This window comes from Nyctibius grandis, chromosome 9 (assembly GCF_013368605.1).
Source record: "Nyctibius grandis isolate bNycGra1 chromosome 9, bNycGra1.pri, whole genome shotgun sequence".
NCBI classification, from domain to species: Eukaryota; Metazoa; Chordata; class Aves; order Nyctibiiformes; family Nyctibiidae; genus Nyctibius; species Nyctibius grandis.
The window spans coordinates 9,441,074-9,462,696 of NC_090666.1; the positions used below are offsets into that span (position 1 = coordinate 9,441,074).

The following is a 21,623-nucleotide window of genomic DNA, read 5'->3' on the forward strand; positions in this document are numbered from 1 at the left end:
ACATCTGTTTGGTGTCATAACTCCCTGCATCTGCATGCTGTTATCTGCCTTTTTTGAGCAAGCCCAGAACATCCGCTGTACAACATGCTACCGAAAAAAGGGGAGCAAAAAAACTCAAAACCAAACCCAACATCAAAAATAGATATACATAAAGAATAGAACCTTTTTATATGGAAATCCTTTTCTCTCATATATATATTTATATATAATCTGTGAAAACGATATGTCAAAATCTTATTTCTGTATTTACACTTTTTCCTTCTTGGAAGAATTACATCCATCACTCGACAGCTTCCATACCCAACAGACTCCTGGCCCAGGAGACAACAGCAAGGTGGGCAGCGAGCTCACGGAGCAGGGAACTCTAAAGTCCAGCAGCAGAATGCACTGCGTGGCTGGAAAAGCTATAGGAGCCTGGCACTGGCTTCCCAGTTGTTTGTAGTGATTGGGCTGCAGATTCTGCTTGGGGTCAGCTTGCTAGCTTGGTTGGTTGTGTGTGAGCCATGCAGGTTACCCTTTCAAAATTAGCTCCTCATGCCGCTGGAGTTTGGTAAGAAAAAGGAAGTCATGCGAACTCAAGTGAAGGTAGAGTGGCAACAGGCTGGGAAAAAACTCTTCTGCTCTTTCGTTGTTTTGGAACAGTTCTCTTATTGCACTTGGTCTGTGTGTCTCCTCCTTTGTTTGAGGACAGAAAAAAACCCACCTGATATTGAAACAGTTTGTAATGCTTGTCAGTTAATTTTAACAAGAGAAAGGTGAATGGAGGAAGTATTTTGAACTTATCTCCAAAAAGGACAGTCTTCTACCACCTCAAATCCTAACATCCCAACATTGTGTTTACAGTTACTGCTTCTCATGTTCTTCCTTACTGATTTAGTTCCTCTGCAGCTACAGTAAAGGCATCATACCCCAAATCCAGTAGTGCAAGAAGCAGCTTTTTGAATCGCATTTCTTCAGATAGGGCCTTGTTGACTTGGGTCGAACCTTCGTTTTTTGACGTTTCTTCCAGGTTACATCAAAAGGAGATGAAAAGAGAAAAATGCAAGACATTAGTTAGATATAACATGAACAAAGCCATTGCTAAGGTCATAGTAAAGTAAAAGGCTCACACTGAGACAGTTTAACAAGTAACAATTTAAGGAATTTGGTTGCATGCTTTCTGTAGCATAGTATCACGTACTGGTTTCCTTATGCAGCTTAAAGATCATGCCGGCATACGGAATTCAATTATTTCTGTAGTACTTAAGTGGTGCTCTAAATTTGTAGAGACTTTCAGCCCCCAGTAACATGTGTCCCCACTAGGCCAAGAAAGCATGCACCTCCTAAGGGAACGAGTTGGAAGTGCCAGTACTGGCAATACATGAGCACACGGAGACTGGAGTTCTCGGAGCAGGTGCCCATCTCTGGCTATACCACAATTTAGTTTACATACTCCAGTGTGACGAAAAAGTGCGTGCCTCTGTGAGCTCTTACCACACTATTGACCATAACTGCTGTGAATCTTAGTAAGGTGCAAAACATAGCAAAGACACGGCATTCGAAGGAGACTGGACAGTTTTGTAAATGATGTGATTAGAATTTAAAGTTAACAGTGGACAGCAAGCTGGTCGGTGGTATCCAGTCTCCTGCGATACTGATAGGCTGTGTCAAACAGCAGGACATTAGGAAGCAACAACAAAAGTTGGGTGCAACCTCCCCAGTATCTGGCTTTATGTGGGGCATCAAGCAAGGGGCTCATGCATTTAGTTTTAACATTGGGCGTATGCACCACTACCGCCACCAAACTGACATGCAAAAAATACAGAACAGGAATTCAGAAATTCCCTAAAGCTACATACCAACCCCAGGGTTTTCTGTTTTCTGCAGCCCTGCTAACTAGTATCGCTACTACAACGTTTATAAATATACTACACACAAGGTTTGCCTGGTGGTTGAAGAGACTAATGGATGTATGCAAAGGCAACTTCTTTTTGAGAAGACTTCCAGAGACTGGCAATTCTTGGGCATCTCTTGTTTCCTTTTGTTTTTTCCTTGGGTACCAGTGCCTACATTTTTGCAAGGTGAATGCTTAAGAATTGCTGCTTTCTGAAAGATCACTATATTCATCTTTCAATCATTTCCCCTCCAGGAGCACTGTACTAATGCTCCTTTTGCATTAGGCTGACATTACTTCAATATTGCAAGTCCATCCTCCTCTGTACTACAGGTAAATTTGAGATGAGCGAAGTATTTTTTCAGGCCAACTTGCAGAACTGCATGCTAGGAAGTATGAATATAATATAACTTGGTTAAATGTGAGTTAAAACCTGCTTTGTGTCTGCTTGTCCTGCCAGTTTCAATGGGGAAAGGAAATGTCTGCTTCTCTTCCACCACCCCCCAGCCCCAGCCTTTAAATAGTGTCTAGCATACTTGACTTCAAACACTACTGATGAGCAACTAATTAGTCAGTCCCCTTAAAACAAATCGTCAATGCAAGAGAAAAATCCAGGTGACGTAACTTGTCCTCCTACTCTAGGGAAAGTACCATGTTCCAGTTAGCTTGAAGAGGACAAGTCATTAAAACATACACTGAATTACATTCTGTTATCTGAGCTTATTTTAATTAAACAAATTTACTTTATAAGTCTTAGTACAAGGTACAGAGGACCAGATGCTATACAAGCTTCCCAGTACAACTCTTGTAACAAAACCCTCTTGACTTTTATCCTATCAAATCTTTTCTAACTGATCTCCACCAGCGTAGTATTCCAGTAAGGACCGTTCGGTTGTACAACAGCTCAGACAGCACCCATGGCACGGGGCAGCAGGCAAAGTCTGCTGTGCCCTCGCCATGCATTCTGTGATCTGCCCAAACCGTGTATTTCCTCATTTCCTAGTTTTATCCAGCAGAAATACACACTTCAAGGAATAAGATACTAACCGAACCACTGCCTTTCCTCACTTAGGATATTCTGCTAACAGTGTCGTATGAGAAAGGTTAAATGTTCTTTTAGATCTTCACGTTTCTAAAAGCCTGAAATAGTCTCTGGAATACGGAACACCAGGTATAGTGTCAACAAGGGAACACAGTACGTGTGTGCAAAGCATTAACAAGAGCCTGCCACATCTCTCTGCTGTGATTGTAGCACTCCACAGAGGGAGGCAGTCGGGTGTTCTATTCTGATTCCCTGACCTCCTTTAACAACTTCATCCTGAACTACTAACCATTTTAATACCAAAATGAAGACAGTAGTCTTACTTAAATAGGCAAATAGAATAACTTCCTCTCTTCCCCAAGAAAATTACAAGAAAGGAAACTAGGTAAGCATCGTGTCCTGGATATTTGCTCCTCTTTATAGCTATGTATTATAGTAGTACAAGGTTCCTTTCAGTATGCTTCAGTAAGGCAGGGGCAGAGGAGTCCTCTGTGAAAGGACACATAGGAGAATGATGGTGTTTCCTAGTTCTTTGTTACATGGAAGATCTTAGAACATCAACTTCTTTTTGCATTTAATGTTTTAATGCCTCTTTAAATAATGAGGGTCAGCCTTTCAGTCTGTAATCCAACCAGGAAAAGTGTCTCTAACAAAAAACAAAATTATAGGTGATTCTGAATCAAAAAAGCACACCATGCTACAGCACATCACTGCTTCTGTAGTGTGGTCATCTTTACAAATGAAAAATATTTCAGAAAAGAAAACTGGCTTCAAAAAAGGCTGGATGTATATAAGAAATACCTTGCTGCAATCCTCTGCATTTTTTTTTTTGCAACTAATTAGGAACGTGGTTACGCAGTATATTACTTGCAAATCTGTGTCTTTGTCTTTGTGATTACATAAATACAAAGCTTTACTTAAGTATTTAAAGATATATCCAAAACCCAGTACTTTAGCTATTTGAAGTGGCTAATGTTTTCATAGGCACTCCTAAAGCATGGTTCAAATGCTGCAGAGGAGATTAAATAGGTGACCTTTTGCTACAAAACTGATTCAAATTAACAAAATGAGGGAGTAAAATTAGCAGCTTAAAATAAGACATTGACCTGCCATTTATTCTAGTAGTTTGGAAAAAAGTGAGAACATATCTCATGTTTGATTCTAATGCTGATGTTTGTGTAGCGATGCCTGCATTTAGGTCATGATACACACTTTATGGAAATGCTGGTAAGGGACCAAAACATCCTTCCTCACAAAATTGCCATTAGCATTCCACTGCCTTATCTTGCAGAAACTTTTGGGGTCTAAATGCATCTGCACAGGCCAGTTAAAAACTTGGCATCTGTAAGGAGGGGTAAGTCTTTGGTCCATCCATTAGCAGGACAGAAAGCCCTGCAGCTCTTCGTCTAAGAAACAATTGCTGGAAACAGAACTGTGCCTACAATCAACCCTTCTCTGTCAGCTACTTTTGCATTCTGATATGGAGAAGCAGCTTTTCATATGCATTTCCACATCACTCTTACTAGCATTGCCTCTTAGCAGTGTTGCTTTGTTACCAAAAATTGCTTTAATACTGTTGAAGTCAGCAACAAAAGCATTTAATTGGCTTACATTACTGCAGTAGCTTTGCAAAAGTAAGTGAATGTATGCTAGGAAAAAAAGTGAGCACAGGCCCCTGAGACTGCAGCCACTACACAGAACAACTAATCTAACGGTAAAAATGTCCTTCCTGTAATGGTCCTATATTAAACACTGTACATTGAAATCTTGTACAGACTAGCTACATCAAATGAACTTTACATTCCATGAATGCTGTACTTCTGTGTATTACCCAGAAGAGTTCACATAGAAATAGCAGGACTCCCTCACTGCTGTCTAAACACTAACAGCTTTAAACATACTATGCAAGGCTCAACTGAAGTAAAATCTACTTAACAAGGCTTCCCCTCCCCAGCCTTTACCTCTAAGCCACCTGACGTGTGTAATGAGGCTCTATGCCCTCTAAAATTGTCAGTTAACTTTTTTCTTTCCTATTCTATCCACACATTAACTTGATTAGAAAAATTAACCTAGGATTGGTTCTTGAAACTGGAAGTTGTTTGGTTTTTTTTACTTTGTTTCTCCAAACTTGCATCAAGCCTTCTTTTACGCTTCCCCTCCAACCCCCCACCCCTCACCACCTCAGTTCATGAACAAAGTTTGCTTAGTTGCAGCTTACGTTTGATATGGACTTGACACCACAGTACCGTATGTTCATATGAACATCTGATAACCTGTGAAACAGAAATCACATCTCCCAGTTTGTAAAGCATTAGCTACCTTCTCTCGTATTTGCAGAGACTAAACGTATCACTTGCTTAAAAAGGAAAAGTTAAAATCCTCTTTATTAATTACCCTCATCTGTCCCTCCAGATATATCTGAAGCAAAATATCAGAGGGTCTACGTGTGCTAGCCCTGTTTTGTAGCTGAAAAGCCTTTTCAGTTCCCCTCTGACCCCCAGAAGAAACATGCACTTCAAGCTGTGAGCTAGGCCAGGCCAGTGTATTTGAGGTTCTGCTACAGAATAACCAGTTGTTTCTCGCTCTTTTGAGAATAAGAGCTTCAAGAGACCTTTCCAATACAGGTCCTCCATAGGGATAACAAGCTTCTACATTTGGGCAAACAAACGACACCAGGATGCAAAGCTGAACGCTTGTGAGAGTAGTTTGAGAGATGTGGAACACAAGAAATAAACAATCAATTAAATACTGTATTGTTTCAGACAGGGGGGATTCTTCTACAGATCTGTGCTCACGCAAGCTCTCAAGCGTAGGCATCCCCAGACTGCTGCGCCACTGATGTAAAAGAGCAAAGGTTGATACAGCACAAGACAGCTTAAAAAGATTCGGAGGAAGAAACTTCCTAAAGCTTTTATATTTTAATGACTTGTACTGTTTTCAACAAATTATCTTCTGCAATACAAATGTATTATTTAGGCACAAGTACTCTGTGTCTAGAAAGGATATGAATTGCTAAGTAATTTTTGATTTTAACAGAAATGTTAACACAAGCCTCGCAGAAAATTGGGCTGTATTGATTTAAAAAGCTAACTGCGGTGAAGTGCAGGGACAAAAACCCCTCAGTTCTGCAACTAACTGAAATCTTTATGTATTGTTTGTGCTTTATTTAGGTTAAAAGACAACTCTCTCCTATAATTCTGCATCTAGTAGGATAGAGTAGAAAAAATGTAAATATACTTGTGTATTTGTTAATGCTATAGAATATGTACAGGGAGTCTGTAAAAAAAAAACAACAACAACAACAAAAAAAAAAACCCAAAAAAACCCCAAAAACATTATTCCCAGACTAGGCCTTTACACAGAAGAAATCTTTCAATCCATCAAATGAAAAGAATCCCAGGTAGCAACACAGGTGAATCCATGTCTGTCAGTGCATATTCTAAAATACACGCCTCATTTGAGTATCTGCCTTTGAACATAGATTTGATGAAACAACATAAGAAATCAAAAATGCATAAATAGTAAAATAATTTAGTGTTTACAAATACAGATCTCAGCCATATGAGACACAATGCAAAAGACAGAGGACTGAATTAAAGCTATGTTGTTTACAGCTGCCCTGTAGTAACTTACAAATACTAGCAGCTGACCTAGGGGTATTTATTTTACATATAAGTGGATTTAATTTGTTTAACTGAGAAGAAGCTGTAAGGAAAAAAAAATACAGCAGCTCAAGGTAAGTCTATCAGCAAGAATTAAAAAAGTTTATGAAGATCATACATGCATGCTTAATGACAGATGTTTTGATACATTTTGCATTTAATCTTTTCTTACTAAAGCAAACGAGGAGCACTGACTCCCACAGCTGATACATGCAGCTCTGCAGCTCTTGCAGTGCCAAGGGGAAGGGCAGGGAATCTTACTTCCCTCAGAACAAGCATTTAGAGAAAAAGGAATGGGGCAGGTGCTGGGTCTTTCTGAAAGCACCGATAGTGGCAGGCACGGCAACAGGAAGTAGTAATTGCCTTGTCCAGAAGGGGGCAAAGTCTGTTCTCTGTTTTCAGCAGGGCTGAGAGAGATTTAGAAATATTTTGCTTCTATATGCATGTGTAATTAAAGCCACCAGGCACTATGAAAATATAACAGTCTAAACCAGAAATAAAGAAGCGTTTTCAGGTGACCTTTGAAAGTGAATTAACAGATAGATATGACCCAATCACTATATTCTAATTTGACAGCCTTCTTCGTCAATAAGGGAATAATTTTTTTTTTCTTCTCAACTTAGACGTGAATATAAGCCATATAAAATACTCTTTGAATTGTTATAAAAACCTGATTGAGGAACTATAGCTTATCATTGTATCATGGCTTAATCTTGATTCATATTACTGAAAAGAAGTAGCAGCTTGAATACCATGAGAAATTACTTGTTCTTGTGCTTAACACTTCCATGATTTGTAAAGTTATAAATATTGATTCTAAATTTAGATCCTTTTTTACCAACTATGGACCACGCATGTAGGTAGACTTGACACTACAAAAAAAGGCAAGAATTAAATACCTTTGTACAAGGCTCTCTCTTTGCTTTAAGGGGCACAAGCAGAACGACTGGTGTGTTACCCTTCATAGTTATAAAACACATTGAACTAGAATTGGATGAGAAATGTTTTCCTCTTTCAGGAGATGGTTCAAGATTTCAAAACATTCTCTCTAAACTTGAATTTTTTTTTTAAAAATTGTGAACTGATTAAAAAAATCAGTAACCACAAACAACAGTTAGCTGTGGTACATCTAAGTCAACCATGTCAACACATTTGTTACTGAGAACTACTCGGCTTCTGCCACCACTTACCATTTACATGTGAAGTCTTTAATTATAAAAAAAGTTGATCAGTTTGAAAGGACTGCTGCATCCAAAACAAACGCTCTTCAAGACATGTATCTGTTGGAGTTTTTAACCACTGCAGTCAGCTTCTGAGAACAACGCTACTAATCAGAGGTGAAAAAAAGACCTTGCTCTTTAAGTGTTAGGGTGAACTCATGACAGTTTGAATTCATTCTTTTATTGTTCTTCAACTTTGCACCCTGATGACATCTGCCAGTTTCAAATCCATTTCCTCCTCTTGTTCAGTGCCTGTGTAATTCTTTCTCTTTAAAGCAGTTTGTTACAGTTTGGGCGGTTACCTTAGAAGTCGTGTAGCAGGAACTCAACATTTAGTGATGTAAGCAAGAAAGAGAAACGCCATAGCCACTGAAGAGAAGACATGCGGCATTGCTTACTTAAAGCCCCATCCTGTCCCCCCAAGGACAATAGCTGCTACCAGGATGGCACCAGCGATGGAGCCTATTATAAGATTGGTGGCACTAGGACCTGTGATAAAGGATTATGGTAAGACAGACATAAGAACCAACCACTTTATTCACATTAAGTGAAGCAACTGAAGGGTAGTCAAACAATTCACGGAATACAGACAGCACACGAGGTGACGTCTCTAGACGATTTCAGCACGCCCAGCTTACTTTTCTTTAACAATAAGAATGAACAAAGCTGTTGGTCTCTGCATTGTGCTATGTTGACTTCTACCACAGATAAAAATCTAGTATTAGGCAGTAAATTCCACTGTGACTTATTCCATTATCTAGTGAATGAACTGTCAACTGAGGACACTAAAATATTTGTGAATAATTCCTTAACTTAAAGGAAAAAGTAGGAATGGTGTATGTTTTATGACTACAGCAAAGGAGAAGGGAAAAAAAAAAAAATCACAAAGCCTAACTTTTTTCATGAACATCCTGAAAGAGGGTAGGTATTTTAATTTGAGCTGAGAGCATCTAGCAGCATTTGCTCATCAGAGTCCAGACTCCCTACAGTTATGTCAATGCTAAATTGACAAACAATTGTTTGACAAAAGCAAAGGATTATATAATAAGGAACAGAAGTTGAAATAAAAGCTGTATTGCCATTACACCTTCGGAACATCAAAGCATCTCTTCATCATCCTCAAGAAGCTACTTAACAACAAAGTGGGGAAAGGTGGAGCAGGAAAAAAGCAACAAAAAGAAGGAGCACAAAATGTTTGTGCAATTTTCTGAAGAGGGCAAGAGAACACCTAAATAAGACATTCATAATTGACCCTTAAGTGCTCTATTTACACAGGGTGGAGGAAAACTGACAATGGGCTCGAGTAACATTTTAATTGCTCTGTACAAAAGTTTCCTATTGAGCAGTCTTTGATGTAACGTTAATTGCATCTGCGCTCAAGGCAAAACTAAACCAACCCAACAGTTCTTGGCAGCGTATTGCACGCTTTTTGTTTAAACATTTACATCTCCAGGAACAGCCTTCAAAAACAGTTCTTACCTCCTATCCCAGTCTCCCCAAACCACCGCTTCTACACAGCAATTGAAATTTTCCTATTTTAAATGTTCTGAAGCTGAGTTTGGAAAACGGTAGACAGCTAACATAAGGAAGAAAGAGGAGCAGCCAGAGATCAGCAAAGGAAAGAGCAAGGGCAGCTGCAACAACCCAAAATTTTAAGCTGTTAGGTCAGTATCACAAAACCTTCCGCCCAGTCCCAGACACTACAATAAGTACGTGCCCTCAGTTTTAAAACTGACTGCAGTGACCTAACTTCATTGCATCCATTATGCGTTTCCCATAGCAGTGCTTTTGGAGATCAGATTAGCTAAAAGAAAACCAAGCTTTAAAAACTGCTTCCTGCAATTCCCACACAAAGAGTATTCAGGAATATTAATAGAGGATTTAGACTGAACAGAAATATAGTGAGCTTTACAGATAGGAGCAGTGCACAAATTTGTCAACAATAACTAAAAGGTAATTTTTCACAATTTGGAAGAACGCATCTTATTTGGACTTACCTTTAAAGTCACACCTGGCTCAAATCAACAGGAGTGAGCATGGCAGAAGGCAAATGAATGCCATTCCCAATTAAGGCTTGCTTTCAACAGCAGCCTAATGAGCTACTGTATCTGATTCAGACCTATGGCTTACTCTGGATTTCATCAAATGATTGCACACAACAAACGACTGAAAACACAGCAAGAAATTTATCTGTAATAAATTTTAGAAGCCTTGAAACCTTCTAAAGGTGATTTCTTTCTAGCCACAGAATGCTACCTCCCCAACAACAGGCACAATGATTAACTGATAGTAATATAGTCTTAACTTAGATAAGGAAGTACCAGTTGGCCACTTTTCTACATCCCTCTTCTTACTATGTTCCCTGGTTGTTAAATGTTTGGGTGGGGGGAATCTATTTCATAGTGCACATACATTCAGCAAACAGCAGTTTGTACTTTCAATACAGGAAATCATTATTGGTTTTATTTAGTATAAATATGGAAGAATTAAATCAAAATTTAAACAGAAGAGAATAATATACAAAACAATTAGGTTCAGTGAATACAAAAGTGACTAAAATTATGTTAATAAATGGGTCCTGATAAAAACACTTTTTGGATCTGACCCAACTTTATAAAATGTCAGTGACTAAAGAAGTGATTTTTTTTTTTAACACAAAAAAACCTCTGAAAATCAAACGCCTGTGAGAATTAGGCTATCTGCTGGAGAGAGCCTAAGAGCAGAGTAAACGATAGGTGGCTGTGCATAAAGGCTTGTCTATTCCTCTGGTGTAATTTTAAAACTGTTTCACAGTATGCTGGGAGTGGCAGTTCCTATGAATGCAGAGAAACAGCTATTTCTCCTAGTAAAGAAACTTAAAAGGCTACATTCAAGGTAAAATGTCACTGACAATCAACAAGACTATAATCTCATTTCTGACTTCAATATAAAAACAAAGCTGGTGAAATAACTTATGATAACTAAACAGCAACCACTTGTTTACCAGAACAGAGCCCTCCAATTAATGAATTCCAGTTGTGAAATACAGAGATTTAAGCGGACTACTGGTAAGTTGTTTTAAGACCTTAACGGACTGTGCACATAGAAGTACTTACAATGGGTCTACTTTTACATGTTATACCTTACCTTAAAGGTGTATGCCTTATGTTTTATTAAGAATTATCAAGGAAACTGTATTATTAGTAAATCAGAATTTTGCTACCAGTATGAAGCCCACTTTGCATCAGCTCATTTTAGTTAGTGACATTTATGAAGAAAAGTATACATCAGTATGTTTCAGCTAAATAAGCCTCTCTAGTCACTGGACTCAGATGCTTACCATAAATACATGCAAACCGAAAGTAAGAGGAAGGTTTTAACAACAACCATACTGTGGGGTCATCTTCCATCCAGATTATCACAAGATACAACACTGGTATACTCGCTGTTTCCGCCATAGTACTGCTATAACCTGCAGACACAGATTTATCATGAGGAAGCTCCTGCAACTAACTGCACCGTAACGGCCTGGCACACCGCCCTTTCCTGCAAGGCGCGCTCTGCTTTGGTGTGGCTATTGCATCATCTCTAGTCGTCTTTTAGGACCCTGATACAAATCCCACTGAAGGTGTTAGAACAGAACACACCTTTCATTTCAGTGGACTTCAGACTGTTCCCTAAATCTTCATCATCATCAGAGAGATTCTACAAGAACTGATATACATTGCTTTGAAACTCTGCTAGCTGGAGAAGAGGCAAGCTTACTGCAGATCATCGTGCAGGTAATTAATAACATACTGCAGTGGTTTGATGTTGTCTTTTTTTTGCCCGTCACTTTTTCAGCCAAATGTGCTGGTTTAAGTTATCAAAGCTAAGTATCCATTTTAGGATGAAATCTGGAAAAAAGTCAGCCATTTTGTCCCCCATGATTATTAAAATAAATTCATAAAGCATTGAGAAACTAAAGGTTTTTCAGCACGCTGAAGAAAAGTTTGTGATTTGCAAGTGAAGTGGTGAGGAAGGAGGAAGAAGAGCAGGACCTGGCATCAGGTTGTGATGAACACAAGCTCCCCTGCAGCCATTGATGGTCACAGCCACCAGGGCCTGAAGGGCATTAGGAACAGAGAGGGTATTTGTGTTCCCCATGTGCTTCCTTTAAACCAAGCAACAGAAAAGTAGCAGCGGCTTGCCTTGAATGTACATTTGTATCTGAAGGAACCAGAGGACAGAGAAAAGACTGATGGGATCAAGGAAAGAAGAATGGATAGAAACAAAAAGAAGAATGAGTCAGGTAGTGAGTGATGAGAGGAGAGGAAAGATGAAGAAAAGCTGGAATTAGAGCAGAAGGATACAGGAGCACGAACAAATGCTCAGGGACGTTGGTCAGAGCTGAGTGGACTGAGACAGTAGGTAAGGGAAGATAAAGACAGATGGGTACAAGGCAGAATGTATGCAAAAGGCAAACTGTCCTCAACCTGTAGGTAAATAAATATTCTGGTCCAGAATCTCGGTCCCAAACCTCTACAATCTGAGTCTTCAGTTTTTAGCAAACAGCTGTAAAAGCCACCAGTAAAACACAGAGCTGATCTTTCTCAAACAGATGATCTATTACCTTCTTCCTGCTATTAGTTGTCCTCTGTGAGTGCAAAGGTCTCTACTCTTCTGAGACTCTAAGATGAGTTTCATGTAACAGCCCAGTTCAGCAAAAGCTAAAAAGGTTACACCTAGGGCTCCAAACTCGGCCACACAAAATGCTGCCTACCAGAAGTCTGTCTGTGCAGCCTTAATTAGAACCATATAAGAATGCTTTTCCCACAGCCTGATTAGAAATCACAGACTGTCTTGTTAGGATTCCCCCTTCAGACAGATGGCACTGCCACAGGACAGAGATAACGTATAGCATCGAAACACAGTGAAGCTGGAAATCTCAGAAGAGCAGAATAACAGCAATTTATTCTGTAGTTTGCACAGTGAATGCAGAATGAAGAGAGTTCTTATGTGGGCATTTTTGTATGTGTACATATGCATATACACACATGTGCATAAATCAAACAGCCGCTGTTAAAATTGAGGCAGTAGGCTAACACGTAAGATCACAGTTTCCTAAAACTATGAAAAGGCAATTAAAATTGCTCATACATATTCTCTAGAGATGAATTCTATACTTCAGCATTCTACTGCCTTGAGGTAACAGATTCCTGGCAATGGAACATTCAGCAGCTCTACTGTAAAACTAGCTCTCTATACTATTATCACCAGCTTTCACCTTCCTAGCTAGGTCGTGTGACCTATTATTAGACTGAAAGCCCCACGGATTGTAATAAACAATTTCTGCATTTTATGAAATAGTCCATGCTAGTCTATTTTGCAAAACAATCACCAACTTTCTTTTTTCCCCATTATTTTTATAATTTGGTGTAATGGAAACATTTAGACATTTCATTTTACTGTGACAATGTAAAAATTCACAAACTTATTGTTTTATGCCCCACATTATCCCAGACAGGAGAAGGTTCAACACTGCATGAGCAAACCACATGACACAGACACAGTCAAATCACATGACAAATACGGTCACCACATGACAAAGCTAACGGGGTAATACACAGAGGGCTCGGGTGCATACGGTTACCTCACACACTAGGCACCACACATAAAACTCAAGCTAAGAAAAATGCTTACTCTATTCCCCACCCTGTGCCTCCAAAAATCACCCCCAAGGCCAGAATGGTCCCTGCCACTGCACCTATTAGCCTGTTAGTGGCCATGCTCACTGTGTGGAGGGAAAAGGGAAGATTTTTTAAGGAAATGATCACATATACGTCTGAAATGAAAAAATGAAGTAACTCCTCAAAGGAATATTTTACTCTATAATCCACTGTCCGATAAGCAATTCAAACCTCCTAACAAACCTTTATTTAGCAAATACTGTAGCTTTAAAAATTCTGAAATGAGCTATATTTGGTTTTCTTTGAATGCTTACAAATATTTCAACGAGAAGTTTTCTGTAAATGTAACACTATTCCTTTTAGCTTGTGATTTTATTATTTACTTAAAAAAGGGAACATCCTCAACTTATTGCTTATTTAAAACAGCCAAAATGTATATAAATCACCAATAAGAAAACTTCCTTTTGATCACCAGAAACTTACTGTATCCATAATATAACTACGCAAATGAAAACTGTTTGTTTGGAAGCAGTTCCATTGCAGGAAAAGAAAAAAAAACACCAACTTTTAAATTCATTCCTTTACTAGTTAGTACTACTTTCCTTTGTTACTGCATTTATCAATAGGATTCTCTATTTATTTATATGACCTAAAGACAGATAACACCTTTTAAAAGGAAAAACCTACCCTAGAAATGTGCTTCAGGTAACACCCTGGAAATTTCAGCATGTTCAGATAGTCTTTCTTAAGACGCTGAGGCCTTATTTTTAACTTTTTAAGGGAACTCTTTTGAGAAAAAACATCTATACATTTCCAATGTTAAAGATTAAAAGCTTGATAGATTCATCAAGTCAGAATAGACCACAAGCAAGCAGCTGAATTCCCTAACGGGAACTTTTTTAAGTGACAAAAACTTTATGGTCTTCATGCTGAGTAAAGTCTGTTTTGAAATGGTTTCATAATTCTTTCCTGTTTCATAAATATACACAAACACACACACACACTTGAGACATAAGTGTTATATTAAAAAAACAAACAAACACTATTCCACTAGTCAAAGGCCTAATTCTGCTAATGAAATTGCAAAGGAAGAATCTTGTGTGCACATGGAGTCCTACTGATTTCAAAACTACTAGCCAACACACTAAAGTAATTCCAAGTTTCTGCAGTAGCCAAAACCTATTAGCAAGAACTCTGTCTTCCCAAAACTGCTAGCATGCTGCGTAGGTCTGCTAGTACAGGATACAGTAGGTTGCTGAGTTTAGAGTAAATCAAGACTTATGTATTAATACCAACATAATTAAGGACCACTTATTTTTTAAATCCTGAAATACAGTATGGAGCCAAAAGCAATTGATGGATGATGGAAAGGTCTGAAAAGTGCAGCAGCAGTAGCAGACAATTGTCAATTACCATAACAATACATAAATAACAACAATACTTCTTAGCTGTACATGCTCTAATTGTAGTAAGAAAAATGCTTGGATTTATGGTGTGAAAAATCTTAAATCTATTAGGTGAATTCGCACATCATGAGTGTTCTGCTTCTGAAATGTAACAAAACTGAAATTTAGGCTAAGGAAAAACAAGCATTTTGGTTTCTGTCTCAGACTTGTAGACTGGGATATGACATAGGAAGTACTGGTAATAATGGGAAAAACTTGGTGGAAACTACTTTAGTACATTGGATCTTTACAATACAGAAAACTACTACTGTAATTCTTCTGACAACTTCTTGCAAAGGAATTCCTTTATTAGCACAGCAAAAGAGATTATAGTAGCTGTCAGTGTTCATGCTCTTAAATTCATTTCTAGGTGATTCAACATCAATAAATTACTATAACATAACTAAAAATAATCCATCTTTTGAAATCATTGAGCCACCTTCTACAAAAACATATTCTGCCTTTTTGCAGAGGACTCCACTGAAAAATGCAGTCTAAACTTTATGTCTGTACCTACTGGCAGAAATCCATGCACATACTATTCATTTAAGACTTTTTCCCAGAACATTTCAGCATTGACATATTAATTTTCATAAAGGTTATTTTCATTCTGAATTAGACGAGTTAATCTGAATTACAAAAATCTAACCAAGATAAGCAATTCTGTGTTGTCTTTCCTATAGACCTTTTTACAGTGGAGGGAATTATTTCTTACCTACAGGATCTGGAAATGACCAATATAAAATTCATGTGCTCTCAGTGTCACAACTGTAAATACTGCTCTCCTCATCCACACTCAAAGAGAAGTAACCAGCTTATAGTGCTGTTCTCCACTATTTTTTTAAGACTCTGTAAGCAGCATTCCTCAGTTTAGGAAGGTTTTTATGGGAAATGGAATGACAAGAAGTTTTGTAAGGCAGAGTGCAAACCAGGTGGCTCTACCCGGACCCGTCGTGGGGTTAGGAGTCCAGGAAGCACCTGCACAGATTCCCTAATACAAATTGGGACTGTTCTAGAGAGCCTCCTTCACAGTGGCAACTTGTTTTAAGATGATCTCTTCAGCAGTTCTTCGTAAAGGTCTACTGGAACCATTCTGCTAAGGGGCAAAAGAATAAGGCACACAAGACAGAAGTAGAGCCATTCTGGAGGGACATGCCAAAATCCTGTCCTCCCTTGAAACCTTGGATATTATAAAGAGTAATCACTTAGAGCCTGAGCTCCAAGAACTACATTTTTGAACAACTCTCTCTTCTCTCCATCAGTCTTGTATAAGGGATGGAAGAACCTGGAACTGGGACATAGCAGAAAAATTTGGTTTGGGTTTCTCAGTTGTTTACTGGGAACTTTACCTGTAAATGCATAACACTGGATAAATATAGACTGATCTTGGACAACGTCCTGAGGACAGAGAAGACATAAAAAAAACTGGACAGCACAATCCAAAAACATTCTTTGGCAGAGAAGTCAGAAAGAATCTCAAGTGCTTTTCTTCCTCTTTGAAAAACTTTTTTGATGAATTATTTCCTCTACAGCCCCTTTTATTTATACTTCATATGCAGCTGACATACCTACTAAATAAAAGACTAAGCAATAATGATCATAAGAATAATTTAAGTCCTTAAAATCTTAATTGATTTATTTGTCCTCCCATTGAAATCCTATTTCAAGGAACCAAAGCTTTTTTTCACCAGGGACATTCCACCCTTCCCTTTTTTTATGCCACAGCTCTCTGAATTAGCTGAGAACAACTAAGGGAACTGGAAATCTCTAGTAAAAACAAATGTTCAATTATCATATAAATAATAAGAGCGACACTTAGACAGATTCCAATCACAAAGAAAATGATTGTAAAAAATAGGCATAAGGGACAAAGGAAAAAACAGAAAGTACACACCATTACCTATTGAAATCTTCCCCAAATTTAGGTTAGAAAAATAAAAGTTTCATCAATTCTCAAAGCAGAAAGACCTACTTCATCTACATGAAGCAGAATTTTATTGTCTGGGTCTAAACAGGACTGTACAATATTATTATCTTTCTATATGCTAATTCTACTACCATGTATCAACAGAAAAAAGTCATAAATACTTGAAAAGACATTAAAACTGAAATCACACAAACCCTTGGGTCCTTCATCCTTCTTGCTACCAGTATCCCTGATAGGATCATCAATACTGCAGTCTGTCCCAGCCCAGGAGAAATTACAAATGCAAGTGGCTTCATTACTACAAACCTGGAAAAGAAAATAAATGACAGCAGTTGGTTTTTAACTACATTTAAGTTTATGTAACATATAATTAGGTGTTTAATTCACAGTATAAAACATCCATTTGTATATTGTAACAATAGCACTGAGTGTTTAGAATGACTATAATACATCAATAACCTGAAAGTTTGCTTTAACCCTCTAAATACACTCAGATGCTAGGAAAAGCAGAAGTGTTCCCAGTGGTTCCATCATCACTTGCTCTACACACTTGCATAGGATGTAAAAAAAATAACAGAAATTCTCATCCAAAAAACCCCTACGCTAGTTAGATCTAGACTAGTTAGATCGTCACTAACCAACTATCTAGACTTTGAGCCTGGATGTCCAGAGGAATACAAGCATTTGTGTTTAAAAGGTTCAAGACATGGTTATGTTGTACAACCTCTCATTTACAGCTTGCTCCCATGTAGAAAAAAAACAGTAAGATTTTCATTGGTTTTGTCAGCGTTTTTTTCTAAGCAGCAATGAGAAGTGCTTGCTTATCTTCTAGAAAGAGGAAATAGTTCTTCCTCAGTCTACATTTACCTCTCAAAAAGGACTTAGGACTCACTAAAATTGGCAGTACATTTATCAGATACAGGAAAACATATCCAACTGACAAAACCTAAAATACCAAAACAATAGCGAGAGTTAATAGCAATAAACTTCCCCTATGAAAAAGAACATGGAATGTGTTGCTAGAAAAGGTTACTAAGGAAAAAGCATGACATGAGAAATAGACACAAAACAAAGCATGAAGTTTTGATAATGCCACTAGAAGCGAAGTCAGTCATAAGGCATCAGCTAATAATGTCTTTTGGACACTGGAACATAATGTCAAAAAAAAATAGAAAATAATCTACATGCTAGGGATTACAAGTAAGTAGTACATGTGGGGTTTTTTTAATTTAACTTTTATCTCGCTCTGCTTCTTAAAGTATTCCCTGAAGAATCTTACCTAGAAAGCTGAAGATAAATACATCTTATGTCAGGTTTGATCAACTGAAGTATTCTTTTAAAATTATGAATTGGAATAATCCAAAGCAAAACAAAATAGCTAACATAGTTCTCTCACCACTCATGCCACTCTCCACAAGTACCAAGATGATTTCTAGATCTCCTAGATCCTTTACTTTCCAATCTTAAAATTTTTCTTCTTGATTTTGAACCTAACCCTCTTCTTTGAAGCACTCAAATTCATCTTCAGTTACACATAACAAGAAGAAGAAAAAAAACCTCCTTGTATAAAGTCTAGCCCCTTAGGCAAGTATCTGGCCACTGAATCCCACAGTGCAAAGGTTTTATCAGTGTTACAGTTAAGACATCGAACAGTGAATGTGTTCATCAGAACACACCCAATGTCTTAGACAAATGGACTTAGGGGTAGAATAACAGAATATAACATGCCTGAATGTAAAATGGTATACTTTGCATCTGTTCAAGAATAATATATGATCTCTGCTGAGGTCCAACAGTTTAGAATTTTAATTATTTAAGTCATGAGGTATAAATCCCTGAACACAGGACCAACTTTATAAAGGTATTTAGTATGCAGAAAAAAGTTTAACTGAAGATGGCAAGTAGCTTGAAATACGGGTAGTACATTACAGAATTCTTTACAATAACTGATGTCAAAGCTCATTCTTCCTAGTAACACAAACAACACTTTAGATATAATTGCAGAACTAATTTGACAATTCGCTTTCTAAAATTTTATCTGTGCTTCACAGGATGGCAGCCCTCCCCTGAATCTAACATTTGTGTTTTCAGATCAAACAGGTGTTAGGAACACTTTCAGGCAGAGAACTCCACAAGATATATTAAGGTCAGATATAGCAGAGAGAGCTGCTAACTCCCAGTACAGACTCACCCCGTGACCAGAACAGACTTTTCCATTAGAACCAATGGGACAGCTGCTTATGTTCAAGGACTGAATAGGCAGGCACTTTTTGTCCAGACACATCATGTGAGGTCCACATGGAGCTCCATCCTCCACATAACCTAAATCTGTATCATCATCTAAAAGAACATGAGCACCACTGGGAGAAATAAGTTGTAAGATACTATTAGTATTATGACTGGAGTCTCTTGAAAATATTAAACGTGTCAGTGTAGATACTAAAAGCCTCATACCTTTCTCTCATTCAAGCATACAGACAGATTGAACAAAGTTATTAAGTTTTAGTGTCTGTCCGCAGCATTGACAAGGTGTTCCAGTTGTCAGACTAAAAAGAAGTCTAGATAATGACTTAAATACTCAAAAAGGGCACCTTAGGCTTTGGAGTTGTTTTAATAGTCTTTGATGGGCCATGCTTTTTTCTTTTTTTCCTTCCCCCCACCCCCAAAATGATATGAAATACTATTGCTAGAAAAGTGTTAAAAAACTAACTTCCCCTGTGATGACATTTAAATAAAAATACTAGTGTAATAGTAGAAGAGTTAAGAATCATTGTTCACTTAGGACCTAACTATGTAAGAGAGTATTCTTAGCATGACAGCAACGTTGTCAACGTCTTTAAAATACAAATCCAGTATTGTGGACAGTAGACAAACCCATTTACCTGCCCTTTAACAGAACTGTAGCTTAACATCTTATGCTGCCACAACTCTTCAGTTTCCTCCCTCTAGGCTTTATTTCTCTACAGCTATTTCTCTGAGGATATAATGCTCAGAAACATTGTTTAATATATGGGTCTTTGGCAATTAGAGACTTCCCCCGCCCCCCCCAAAAGACTTCCCCCGCCCCCCCCCAAAAAAAAAGAAAAATAATGCTGAGCATTAAACTCTGACTGTGATGTTCTGCTACTGGAGAGATCAGAGTAATCAGGAGGATAACCCACCTTTTGCCCTCTTTAAATGTAGAATATTAGGCATTAGGCTTTTTTATTTTTTTTTAATCAAATGAAATACCACTCAGAACAATGATTTTGCTGTAAGATATTAATTACCTAAAAAATCATAGAATTTTACATTTATGTTTATCTTAATTCAATTAGGTTTGACAGAGCAAAATCATGTTGGAACACTGCATTATCTTTTACCTGCAGTCCACTATTCGTCCTTGATGATAAAAAGAATTTGGGATAATTTCTCCTTGAACTTGACCAACTCGTGGAACTTTGGTAAGATTAGTACAGAGCAAAAAGCCACAGAAAACATCACTGTAAAATGAAAACATAAATCAAAAAGTTACTGAAATAATATGAAGTAAACTTACAAAAAAGAAAGCCTGGCAATGATGCTGCTGATCACATTAAGTAATATATTACCATAAGCCAGATGATAGACTTTCAGAGTACAAGTCTGGAAATAAAATATTATTTGATATAAATGACAAGAGGCAGAAACAAGTAATCATCCATTCTAATGTACCAGTGAATGTTCACATGAACAAAAACTTTATCTGTGCTCTAAATACAATACACTACAATAAAGAGGAGCCAAATTGTACAAAGCTTCGTCATATCAGGCTAAATTACATTTTCCTCTCTCTACCAGCTGGGATGCTGTACGTTAATGTGAAGTTTGAATTTTATTCCCCTTGCATGACAAGAGAACCATAATAACACTTGTTAGCATGCAGTGTGTGTGCCTGAATTCTGGTAAATAATCTGCTTTATTGGATGTTATTTTATATGTGAAATCTTCAATAGAAGCATATCAGCTTAAAACTTCCATCTCCTACTCTAATTGTCCTAAGTCATAGAAGTAGCTGTACAAAAGCTGGGAATTGTATTTGTTACAATTGCAAAAATTTTAAATGGCCCTTTAGCTAGGCCATTCTTCTGCAGCTCTCTACTGACCAAGAAAAGCTTTTATACAAATGAGGTTTTTAATACACGTATCAGAACAACACTATTCTCATCTAAATATAAAAAAAAAAAAAAAATCCATTAAACAACTCCTTTCCTTATGATCCTATCTGAAAAGTGAATCATGTAATTAAAAAAAAAATAAAAGCCACTTGACAAACACCAAATAGTCAAAGAAGGAAAACACCATTCCGAGACTGAAATTTTTACATGCATACTTAAAAATTACAAACCAGTAAGTGAATCAGGATAAATTTAAGCCTATCCACTAATGATCATTAACTTGAAAAGTAAATTTAATCAAATATCCATCTAGTAATGATCACATGCAAATGAATCAGACATTTTCTCTACAGCATCCAAATGTCTAATGGTCCTCTCCGGTCAAAATAAAGGTTGGAACAAACTTGAAATAGCATAATCTGGTATCAATCCCAGAGCAAGCAAAAACAGTGTGTGTATTTGCAGCCTAACTTATCCCTACCGAGTCTGAGGTGTTTGTATATTATGAACTTGTGACTTTTTGCTGCCTTGTCCCCCAGCTCCTGTGAAAGAATTGAAGTCCCAGTACATTCTTCTGAAATTCTGGAACTCTTTACAAGTGTATTGCTGAGTCACCCATGGTTTTGTCAGAATGCAACTTTTTCAAGATGCAAACCTTGTGAGGGAAAGA

The 21,623-nt window shown here is 37.6% G+C and overlaps 1 protein-coding gene across 1 annotated transcript in view; it reads right to left on the reverse strand.

Moving 5' to 3' along the window:
* Positions 1-888: 888 nt before the first annotated feature.
* ADAM23 (ADAM metallopeptidase domain 23) overlaps positions 889-21,623 on the reverse strand; it is a 79,855-nt gene continuing 59,120 nt past the window's right edge. Inside the window, exons 22-27 of the mRNA XM_068407994.1 lie at positions 20,180-20,299; positions 19,009-19,177; positions 17,012-17,123; positions 8,196-8,286; positions 5,134-5,188; positions 889-1,002 (exon numbers count right to left, since the gene is read on the reverse strand). Of these exons, the coding sequence (XP_068264095.1) occupies positions 889-1,002; positions 5,134-5,188; positions 8,196-8,286; positions 17,012-17,123; positions 19,009-19,177; positions 20,180-20,299 (661 nt within the window). The remainder of the gene's footprint in view (positions 1,003-5,133; positions 5,189-8,195; positions 8,287-17,011; positions 17,124-19,008; positions 19,178-20,179; positions 20,300-21,623) is intronic.